General features: G+C 42.6%; 1 protein-coding gene across 3 annotated transcripts in view; it reads left to right on the top strand.

Annotated features, from left to right (window-relative positions):
- LOC119575216 overlaps positions 1-9,089 on the top strand; it is a 41,175-nt gene extending 32,086 nt beyond the window's left edge. For all 3 annotated transcript variants that reach the window (XM_037922714.1, XM_037922713.1, XM_037922715.1), the window contains 2 exons: positions 8,304-8,543; positions 8,668-9,089. In XM_037922714.1, the coding sequence (XP_037778642.1) occupies positions 8,304-8,543; positions 8,668-8,967 (540 nt within the window). In that variant the 3' untranslated portion in view covers positions 8,968-9,089. The remainder of the gene's footprint in view (positions 1-8,303; positions 8,544-8,667) is intronic.
- The last annotated feature ends 3,411 nt before the right edge of the window (positions 9,090-12,500 follow it).

Genomic DNA, 12,500 nt, shown 5'->3' with positions numbered 1-12,500 from the left:
ACGACATGGTATGCAAAACAACCGGGGCTGCTAGTGTCGACGGGCCAAGAACATGAGTAACAGAGGTACGAGTAGGCGTGGGAAGGTCAAGCTCAGCTACCGGGAGACGCGTGACCCCGCAGTCAGGTACTCCCGTGGCACGCTTAAGGTAACAGGGGTCACGATGACCATTGCCTCGTGGTGCGGGTAGGGTGACCAACACAAGGATGCATACTCCCTCTGAAATCATCAATGCTGTGCCAACCGTAGATGGCACGCTCATCGGCACCATACAGTACACGAAGGGAGTCAAAAAAAAAAATCTCAAGGACCATACTATTAGATTAGACGCACAGATACATGCACAAATGTAGGGGAACGTCATCAGCTGCGTGCGTGCCCGTGCTGAGGCATATCGTCCTCAGGCTTCGAAACAACTACTGGAGTGGAGGCATCACGGGCCTCGTGTTTGCGAGCGAGTGCTGAGGGAAAACCGTCCTCAGGCTTTGAAACAACCACAGAAATGGAGGCGTCACGGGCCTCGTGTTTGCGAGCGAGAGCTGAGGGAAAACCGTCCTCAGGCTTTGAAACAACCACAGAAATGGAGGCGTCACGGGCCTCGTGTTTGCGAGCGAGTGCTGAGGGAAAACCGTCCTCAGGCTTTGAAACAACCACAGAAATAGGGGCGTCATGGGCCTCGTGTCTGCGAGCGAGTGCTGAGGGAAAACCGTCCTCAGGCTTTACAAAAACAACGGGGCACAACAGTACGGCAACCTGAGCCGCGGGCTGAGACGAAGGCGTGGCTGGCTTGGCAGCGGGCACGTACGATTCCTGAAAGATGACAATGTTACTGGGCGCGTATGGCAGCAAAAACGCCACGGAGACAAAGCGAAAGACATCTTGCTCTACCGGGGGAAATGAGATCATATACGAACACACTAAGCACGGCAATCTTGTCCTGTGAGAACCTGCAACGGGCGAATTAAAAGACGAGGAGGTTTTCCTGTACGATATGGACGTCGACAACGGCGAAAAGACGCAAGATACAAATACATGTGACACCTGAGAGGATTACCATGAAAAGAGTAACACATATCCCTGACCAGTCCATCAGTGTCAATTATGCTGAGTTTCGTCAAAGTCTCTGTGCGTTTGTTCTGAGACAGCGGAAAATTCAAGTCACGGTGTTTGTGGAAAGTCTGATGTTCAGTGTCAGTAAGTGATGAAGTGAGTACAGTGTTCAGTCGAGAGCATATATGTAATAAGTTACCAGGAACTTGTTTGCTGCGTGTTTGGGAAAGGTCAGACAAAGCGGGGGAGAGGGAAACAGGGAAAGGGAATAACACGGAAGGGGAGGTGGGTGAGGAAAATGTGGTGTCACTCGTGGGTTCGTGCGTTTGTTTGTACATGTTCGTGTTTTCCTGTGTTTTCTGTGAAAGTGGCATCAGTCAAGATTGTAGAATATGATTTAAGAGAAATTAGTTATGGAGTGTTAGGAAGAGATAGTAAAAAAATATAAATGGAATGCACTAATTGAAAGGGAGTGTGAGTGGCGAGGAGTGAGTGAGTGCGAGAGAGGGCGGTGCGCCGTTTTCTGTTCAATGGGGAAACTGAAGCATATGTAAAGTACGGGATTAAATCGGGAAATATGGAAATATTCAAGGAAAAATAGTATCACCTAGATATCCTAACTGAAAAAAATATGCGCCTTAACACAATACTCTGACTAACCTTGGAATATGTAGTTGGTTGCGGGGCTGATTTCGGGTTGCAGTAGATCGTCAGCGCGGGGGGAAATGGTGGATCGTCAGCACGAGGAGGTGGGGATCATCAGCGCGGGGAGGTGGTCCGTCAGCGGGAGGGATGGGGCTCCTACGTCAGTGCCACTTCACTGGATTCCCAGACTTCGGCTCACGGTTGGGCACGGCTGGGCCAGTAATTCCCTCGTTGGGCGAAGTGCGCCAATTAACGTTGTTTAACGGTGGTACGCATGAATATATGTTGCGTACTTGGTGAGTGCTGGAGACAGGACGTCAGCACATCGGCAAGAGGTGTGTCAGATGTAAACACGCGTGGGCTGCTTGCTTTGCTTGTTTCTTGAGATCTTTCTTGTGTGTGGTATTTTGATCTGCGTCTGTTGGGCCTGTTGCTTCGGAGGCAGGAGTCTGTAGGGCCGGAGGCAGGGGTTTATTGTGGGCCGAATCCCGTCGCCGCCGCCACTGTAACGATGGCCGATGAGCGGTAGAGTGCAGACAAGTCGCGTCTGGCACTATGAGGAAATCTTGGGCAGCGGCAAAGGTGAAACAGACTTCTTACTTGTTTGTTGAGATATATTGTAATGAATGGATGATACAACTGACGGACAGAGGTTCAGTCCGGTCAGCGTGCTGTAGGCTGTCTGTCTGTCGCTCGCAGGCGACCCTCTTTTATACAGATTGAACTAGGAAACTCACAAGGGTTGCGATGTACTAGGAAGTATGGAAGGAGAGGATGTGATCGTGTACACGGGACGGTTTTGTCGCGAGTGCGGAAGGCCTGCGGATGTCGCGTCCGTTGTCATGTCTAGCAAATGGTGTGGTATGTAGAGGCTAGTGTTATTGTATTAAATATATATATTTGGTGTGAGTGAAATAGACCATATGTGAACTAGGTATTACAGTGTGTGTGGTGTGTGTGTGGTGAGTGTGTGGTGTGTGTGTTGTGTGCGTGTGTTGTGTGTGTGTGTGTGTGTGTGTGTGTTGTGTGTGTGTGTGTGTGTGTGTGTGTGTGTGCGTGTGTGTGGGTGTGTGTGTAGCTGCGTGTGGGTGAGTGGGTGTGTGATGGGGGAGTGGAGGTCTATGTGATAAGTATCAGTCATTATTATTATTATTACCGGTCGTGTTCCAGAGTGCCGATTTAAGTAGGATGCGTGAAATCTACATATCTTTTGTCATAGTAGTCATAATTTTGTTGCATTGAGGGGCTTCTCCTCAATAACCATACTATCTTAAAAAAAAAATAATCATGCTGTGGGCACTCCTTGTTATTATTGCATGTTATTACTGCTTCACTAGTGATCGGGCATTAATCAGCCATGCACTGTTAGCATTATAACAGTAACTCGGAAATAATAATGCAAAAGATCTCCACCCACCTCACTAGCACTCTTTGCAATGACTGTTTACACGAAGTTAAAAAGATATTTAATGAAAAATATCAATAAAGCATTAAAGAAATTAGACAGAAACCAAAGCTGGAAAACCGTACTGAAGAATCGCAGAGCAACCGAAGGAGTGAAACCAGGGAAGGTAATATATTTAGGTTTATAAAGGAATCAATTTCTAGCAGCCGACTTTCATACCACTGGAGATCTATTAAGATAGCAGTCGAATGGCATCCGTAATAAGGCAGGGCTAAGCACGTTTGTTGAAAGGAACCATTGCTAATTACTCATGCCCACTGCACCACGGGCAGTAACCGAAAGATACCTACGCTAGTGGCGAGATCTAGTCCAATGCCATTTATATGAAACTTCTGGAAAGGATTATCTGAAGCGCCATATTACCCAACCACACCTTGCAGACTGTATACCAAAAAGTTATTGCATTTTCCTCTCAGCTTAAGATTTTATACAAATGTATAAGTATGGTAAATAACAGAATCATGAAGTAAGTGATATATCAGTCTCTGATTTTTGCATCAGAATGCTCAGTAACACGAGACCAGATACATCCGCATGAAGTGAATGAAGTTCAAACACTGAAAATAAACGCTTTGAGTTTTCCTAAAGGGCGCACAAGCATATAAGTTCAGTATATTTACTTGAATGCAAGTTAGAGTTTAGTTTGAATATCAAAGGTAGCCAGTGGATTTTCATATCTAAAATACTAAAAGCAGTGATAAAAGAACCATTGCAACATTCATAAAAAAGTGCACCCGTGGCAAAAGAGTCAATCCGTTACTGATAAAAGATAAGTAAAATGTCGCCCCAGTTATCAAAGAAAAGCTACTGCTTTGAGAAGAAAAATGTTCCAAGTATGTTTGGCTGTATTCGGTTATTTCTGTTCCGTAGCTAGCGTGTGTTGAAACTGAATGAAAAAAATAGATTAAAAAGAGACACACTACATAATCAAACCTTCCCCTCGGTTGGCGAACTCATAAAGAGGTTTCTAGGGTTAATCAAAACTGCGGTTTGTTGAACGCTGATGGCGATATTGTGTGTCTGAACATCCATCCATCCATCCATACGTACATACATACATACATACATACATACATATAGATACACACACACACACACACACACACAAACTGTCAACAATACGTAGCAAGACTGATGGTACACTTCACACCTCCGTCCAAGCAACTACCCTTCTCCTTGGGCAGGACGCAGATGTCGCCCGGATTTCTCTTTTCGCACAGGAATAAACATCCGCCTTCGAAAGGAACCGCCGCATAAAAGGGCAGAAGGAGAGACACGGAAGTCAAGCCAAGCCACACAGGGTCCAGCTCCACCACCTCTTCCTCGACTCGGGGACACGGGGGTCTCTTGGGGGGTCTTATTCAACAATAAACCAGCAAACTAAGAACCCTTTCATTGACCCGCCCAAGTCCATCTCTCGTTTCGCTCACATCTGTTGACAGCGGTGCTTCGAACCTCTTGTGTCGCTCATTTTCTGATGGCTTGCGGTGGTCATTCCCTTACATCTGATGGCAGCAGTGATCAAGAACCTCAGAACGCCGACGCTAATTCACCTACCAACAGGTTCCTCACCGACGCCTGTTGCCGATCCACGCTATCTACCGACAAGCTACTCTTGTTGAAGTGCCTCTCGCCTCTTTTAACGCCCAGCCATCGCTACTAAGTCCTCTTAGATCACGCCTACCCGCACCATGTTTGTCCTAATACTTCGTACTGACCACTTGCGCCTGTGCTACCCTCCTGACGAAGTCGCTGATGATGTATCCTCGCACTCTACGCTACCGCAAGCGCCAATCCGACTTCCTCGCTACTATTAAAAGTAAGTGTGCCTATTAGTGCCATATTAATCATTGCCCTCCCTATACACGCCCACACCTTGCATACAAGTTGCTTTCAAATTCAAGTACACGTCACTCAACGAACACACACTACTAACTCAATACTACAGAACTTCTCGTTGTCAACGCAACAAACGAAGTCACACACTGAGATCAAACTTAAGTGACACCCTCATCTCACACCTCATTCCAGCCCAAACCATCCCGTAATTGATATATTGTGTTATTAGTATTTTTCTATCTATTATCATTTTTGTCCTCACATAGAACATAATATATATTATTTGTCTCAGAACAACTGATTACCTTCGAGTTATTTATTCGTATGTTCGGTAATTTTCATCATATTATTCATGTTTATTGTTTTCGACTTAATTAAATTATCTATTTTTTATGCCTATTAGTAATTAATTCATTAATACTTGCGTATTGTTATATTTTGTGTATATACGCATGTCGTTGTGTTCTGTATATCACTATTTCTTCATACTTGCTAATAGGTCGTTCATTCACACATAGATTTAAATCACCTAACTTTTAATATCCCTACCTGCCCACTCTACACAGAATTCACTCTAGGATTATAGATTTTACTAAGTGCCATCCCTCTGACTTATAACTGAACCGAAATCGCTTTCATGATGTTCTCTCGCACTTCGATATCTTGTTCTCAATAATGCTGGAATTTATGGTTCTTTAGTTTAATATGTAACCTGTAATTAACTGATAGTAATCTCTTCTGTTGCAAATAATTGTAACGCTGGTAACGGATTACAGACACCATACTTTATATAGGCTTACATAGTTATTATCACAAGTTAATTTTAAGCCCGACTCATGGCCGTAAACGAAGGAATCCAGCGCCCGCAGCACTAGTTACGCTCATACAACTGAAGCCCCGAGACGCGCACTGTTAGAATTAAGTTCAGGCCCAGCTGCGTATGTGTTCGAAGCATATATACTTGCCTATTTAGCCCAAAGATATGGAATTCTTGTCCAATTATTTTTTTTTTTCTTTTTTTGTTCAATAAGATGGTACTCGACTGAACTCGCTAATCCTGACAAATCTAAAGTAATTTACACCTCCTTACTTGGCACGTTACCCTTCTTGTGACAAATTGTTCTTATTATGCTCTATTTTTCTTGCAATTTAGTAAGGTGATTTACATTTTAAAAATTATGCTCCTCCTTAGCCCTTTTACTGGCCTGGTACACTTATATTTCAGCCTCTGAAGACGACTGGCCCTCCTCGCTAATGAATGTTGCACCTCAGGGCGAACCTCCGCCACACCCGCTACCCTGGCACACGACGACCCCAACGACCATCAGATCACCAGGAACCATGGAGACGAGCTTGCGCGTAGCCGAGCGATGTCGACAATACGTAGCAAGACCGGATGGTACACTCCACACCTTCGTCCAAGCAGCTGCCCTTCTCTTTGGGCAGGACGCAGATGTTGTAGTGAATGCAACCCTACAGTAAGCGGCGGAGTGACCTTGAGGGAGTCAACTAGCAATGCTTGTATTTGTTAACGGGGTTTTTCGTGTCGGAGCGGCCGAGCGGTAAGAACCCTCCAAAGGCACGGTGGGCCAGGGATAAATATGGCAACTAAAAGGAGAATAAAAGTTTAGGACTAAAAACATGACGTGAAAGAACTAAAATAAGATAAAACTGAAATCTGAAATAAAAAAAATTCTACATATAACATTAAAACACAGGATTTTCGAACAGTAGGCTGCCCCGTTTTCAGTTCACACATTTTCTGTGATGCCATGTTAAATCTATGTACTTGTAACACCAACGAGCGTGAAATAAAACCAAAAATAAAAAAGGAGCCTGGGCACAACTCCTTAATAAAGTAACATTAAAGAATGAGAGAACATTTTAAAACATTTACCAATATATCGGCTTTGGTTATATATAACAGTTTTACATCTGTAATATTAATATTGCTAACAACAAAAACACAACACTTATCTGCACAATAAGTCTCACTGGTGTTCCAGAGCGAGCCGAATACACAAATTTGCCACAATAAATAATCATTAAAAGGGGTGTCTTCGTCTCCCTGATTCATATGTCAGGTCAATGCCCCGTTGCAGTCTTCCGTCCTCGGATCTCTGGCTTAGAAGAGCATTGCCTACGCATATTAACAGTCTAGAGAGCTAGGGAGATTTCCGGCAAGTGTCCTTCGGTTTTTGTGTGACTCCTGCACATCAGGTCAGGCCAGCGGAGATTGGTAAAAAAAGAAGAGAAAAAAGAACTAAAAATGGTCTGACAGGCTCTTAACAATGCTCGTGTGGTTTGGGGGCTCACCTTGAATGCACAGGATTAAAACATTAAAATATAAATATTAGATATAAAAAGAACAACATAAAAAGACAGATAAAATTATTTCCACACTAAAAGTTGAGCAGATAAAATAAAAGTAAACAAAAGCGTTAAAAAGATCTTTATCTCGCCTTAATTATTAATACCTAGTGGGAAGGATGAAATATGGTCGTTTACCCTGAGGTGACCCGCAAACAGCTGGGGATGCTCTTAAAGGCGTATGATAATATTTGTTTATTTGTTTACATTTAAAATTATATAGAGTTCACTACAATGTTGCACGGCTTTCTCTTTTCGCACAGGAATAAACATCGAAAGACTTGCGGTGGCCACTCGCTTACACACACACACACACACACACACACACACACACACACACACACACACACACACACACACACACACACACACACACACACACACATACACATACACACACACACACACACACACACACACACACACACACACACACACACACACACACTCACACACACATATATATATTTACATATTTATTTACATATGTATGTATGTATATATAGATATATAGGTAGGTAGTTCTTAGTAATGGAATCAGATACTTCTCCGAGTGATTTCACAAAGAATTCTACACATTTGTTTATGGTTCAGCACCTTGGGGTTCAAGGATAGTACCGTATGAGCTCCCCGTGCCAAGGTTACGGTGGAGCTGCTAGCAGGGCAGTGGTTTCTGCAGAAGGCGTTTATTAGTGCGAATGGTAGTTCACGACAGATGCAGAATATGTCTGGCGAGAGTTTAGTCATACTGAGCAAACGGCAGATAGCATTCCTAGTTAGATAGAACTGCGAGTAAAGAAAAAACTTGTGGACCTTTACTTTGATTATTTTATGGCTCCTGACAACATCCCAAATATGAATCTACAAGATGGGATGCCACAGCTGATCAGCCCAATGATCATTTCATTTCATTATGATGATGTCCCGATTACAGATCCTGGCACTCCTCTGGTGGGCCGGCTTCCTGGTCGCCCGGTTCCAGGCGATGGCGCTCTTTGCCGGCTCCTTGAAATCCTGGATCTTCCTTGTCATCGGCCTCCACGTGGTCCTAGTATTCCTCTTCCAGACCGTCGCGGCAGGGAAGAACAGGTTAAAAAGAGTCTTCATCTACCTCTTTAGCGCCTTCATCTTCATCTTCGCTTATTTGCAGTTCAACATGAAAGCGAGATTAAAGGTAAAGTCATTAGAAAGGTCAACACAAGACGATCACTGATTTAAAATTAACCAGCAACTAAACTGATTGATTGAAGAGACAAGCAGCAGCCCACTATGTTCTATAAATCAATTTTCTCCCACAGGTGGCAACTTGGTTCCCATACACTGTATATGCGATACTGGTGTTCCTGGAGAACTCCGTCATGCTTGTGCTGTGGTTCATGAGCCAAATGAACGCCGCGTCCGCCTTGCCTGAAGAGGAGCAAGCGCTTTACAGGACTCACAGGGAGCGTCTCATCCTCGTCCACTACGGCTGCTTCTGCTTCGGCCTCTTCATGATGATCTTCACCTTCGTCTGCGCCCCAGGGCCTTCCCCCGACGCCCGCGAGGACGAAAAAGAGGAGAATGTGGGCACCACCGTCACAAGGTTCACCCACGGATGAATGTGGAAATGGAGATGCTAATAATATAAAAAGATTTGATCGTATGTTGGCTTTGCTCGGCATATCACTTTGTATTTAAACATGGAGTATTTACATGAAATAAAGTAATTTTCTCTAAAATAGGTTTCTTGCATCCTTAACCAAATTTGGTGCAAAACATAGAGTGCATATATTTACTGTGAAAAGTGATCAGTTACAAGTGTAGCATCTCCAAACGATAATGCATACTTTTATGGTGCGATTTTCTGGCACCATGGTATTCTGCAAATGTTTCTTGCATTATCAGGCAGTTGCTATATAAAAAGTGACAAAACTTCTCCTTGAAGAACGGTAGACCTTAGCAGGCATAAGGACAAATTAAAGACAGTCTTTGCAGACGTGAAAAGAAAATGTCAATAAAGATGTAAGAACGAGTAAATTAACATTTGACAATAAATCAAAAAGGACTTCAAAGTTTTCCTATCACTCCCATGCTGAATTATCTTCAAATATGTATAAATTTGCATTGTAGCTTCAATATCCAGTTCTTACGCGTAAAGGACACTTCCACACCTGACTTAAAACTTCGGCCGAGTCATAGACAAGAAGTGCTTGTTAAAGACATTTCCGGTGGTCATAAAAAATGCTGAGTCAAAGACAAATGAAGTTAATCACACGTCATTAATGCAAGTAGATTTAGAGGCCCACCCTGATTCGTACAAACAACAGTTTTATATTCGAAATTGCAAATGGCGCCGCGCGCCTTAACAGATAATGCAGTAAGTTGGACACGTACAGTGTCCAACTTACAGTATATTTTATATATTGTAAGTTGGACACTGTACGTGTCCAGCTTACTGCATTATCTGTGAAGGTGCAAATATCATCGTCATGATATAAGTAAGATTTATTACAGTATGTAGTTTAATATATTACTGCAATAAATTACCTTTATATAGTATGTAATAATGTAAATATTTGTTTTTATTAGCACCATTAACTTTGATATGTGGTACAGTGGAAACCATAGACAAATCGCAAAGAACAGTCATAGACCTTTCGGGAATACTTTCCCAGGGGTTTGCCAGAAGTCGAACCCGCACCGCTTGTGTTGCGAGCCTCGGTCTAGCGAGGGACCGGTGTGAGATTCAGTCTAGGATTTACTCCCGTCACCTTGAATCTCCTGCACAAGGTTCCTTGTGGCTCTTGTTTTAGATATCTTCTTTCTTCTTGTTCCAGATATATACATATGCGTGTGTATGGTTATATATATATATATATATAATATATATATATATATATACATATATATATATATATATATATATATATATATATATACAATATATATATATATAATATATATATATATATATATATATATATATATATATATATATATATATATATATATATATATATATATATGGTAGAGAATCCCACAATGTAGAAACTAGTTTCATTGAAAATGAGGCTACATATACGAAGCTTAGCCTCGCCCGGGCTATGCCATGAGGGGAGCCCGGCCTGTGTCGACTAATGCCGACTCGCTCACGTGTGTCAGCTGGTGCTGACTCGGCTGAACCTAGTCCTTACCCGCCTTGGTGCCCAGCCAGGCGACAATTGCAACTTCTCGCGCCTGGACGGGGCGCGAACCGCCGATCCCTCGGATGAGAGGCCGCCACGTTACCACTGTACTAGCCCGGAGGCCAAAAGAGGAAAGGGAGAGGAGGGGATATAAAAGAGAGAGAGGAGAGGCAACGAAGGGAGGTCAAGTCAGGTCGGAGGATCGGGCTATGCGCAGGGTGGCCGGCGTAAGAGAGAGGGCGGAGGAGACTATCAGCAGGGGAAAAGGTGCTGTTCAAGTTGAAATTAGGCAGCAGCTTTATTAAGGAGGATTCCACCAATCTCCGGGCGTGGACATCGGTGGAAGGAATGACAATTCGTGCCGCTGACCAGTCCATCTGATGGCCTGTGTCCCGCTCATGGCAAATGATGGCGTTGTTGTTGTGTCCCGTGAATACAGCGTACTTATGAGACTGGCGCCTGTATCGCCAAAGTACTGTTTATCACAGGAGGCACAAGGAACAGTATAGGTGCCCAACTTTGAGGTAGAGGAAGAGCTGGTATGGACCAGGTTCCGACGGAGAGTTTTCACCTGGCGAAAGATCAGCCTGCAGTTGAAAGGGTGAGGAGAAAGATCTCCTCAGTGTAGGGCAGGCCGAGGCCGGGCAGGCGATGAGTCTCTTTTGGGGTGAGGGGGTAGAAGGGACGCCCGGGCCACATAAAGCGACCCGGGTACCCAGTATACACACACCACAAAACACACACCACACACACACCCCCACACACCCCACAACACCACAAACACACACACACACACACATTTATATAATAGTGGTGTGTATATAATATACTAATATGTATATAATATTATAAAAATATATAATAATTTTATATATGTATGAGGTATATATAAAATACAACACACAAGTATAACACACACACACATAAAATATACACACATAGTATAATATTCACACACATATTAACAAACGCACATATAATATACACAAAAATAACAATGCACACACCCCACACACCCCAAACCCCACACACCAACACACACACACACACACACACACACACACACCACACCACAACACACGAAAACACACACAAACACATATATTAATAATATAATAATTATAAAAATAATATAAAAAAAAAAAAAAATTAAATATGGGTGTGGTGGGGATAATAAAAAAATATAAATTAAAAAACAAAACCCAAAAAAAAACACAAAACACCACACAAAAATACCCCACAAAAAAAAAAACACACCCCACAAAACAACAATTTTTATAAAACCCCAAAAAACAAAAAAATTTCACTAACAAAAAACACAACACACACACCCCCAAAACACAACAACACACACACACCCCACACACACACACACCACACAACACACACACAAAAAAAAAAAAAAAAAAAAATATCCACACAACGCAAAAAGCCACCAAAAACACAACAACACACACAACAGAAAAATAATAAAGGAAAAAAAAAAAAAAAAAAAAAAATACAAACAACACCCACACACCAAACCCCCACACACACACACCCACACACCCACACACACCACACACACACATTATAATAATAAAATTTAAAATAAATATATATTATTAATATTAAATTATTAACGACACACACATACACACACACACCACAAAATATATAATTTTTTTTTTTTTTTTGGCATAAAATTACATAAAACCACCAAACAACCACACACCAAAAACACACACACAAAACACAAACCACACAACCACACACACACCACACACACACACACCACACAAAACCCCGCACACACAAAACCAACACCACAAAAACACGCACACACACAAACGAACACAAACACACCAAAACACACACACACACACACACACAACACACACCCCAACACAACACCACACACAACACAAAACCCCACCACACAAAAAAAAAAAAAAAAAAAAAAAAAATATTAAAAAAAAATAAAAAAT

Source organism: Penaeus monodon, chromosome 7 (genome assembly GCF_015228065.2).
Source record: "Penaeus monodon isolate SGIC_2016 chromosome 7, NSTDA_Pmon_1, whole genome shotgun sequence".
Lineage (NCBI taxonomy): Eukaryota > Metazoa > Arthropoda > Malacostraca > Decapoda > Penaeidae > Penaeus > Penaeus monodon.
This window is presented reverse-complemented; position numbering and strand designations above follow the sequence as displayed.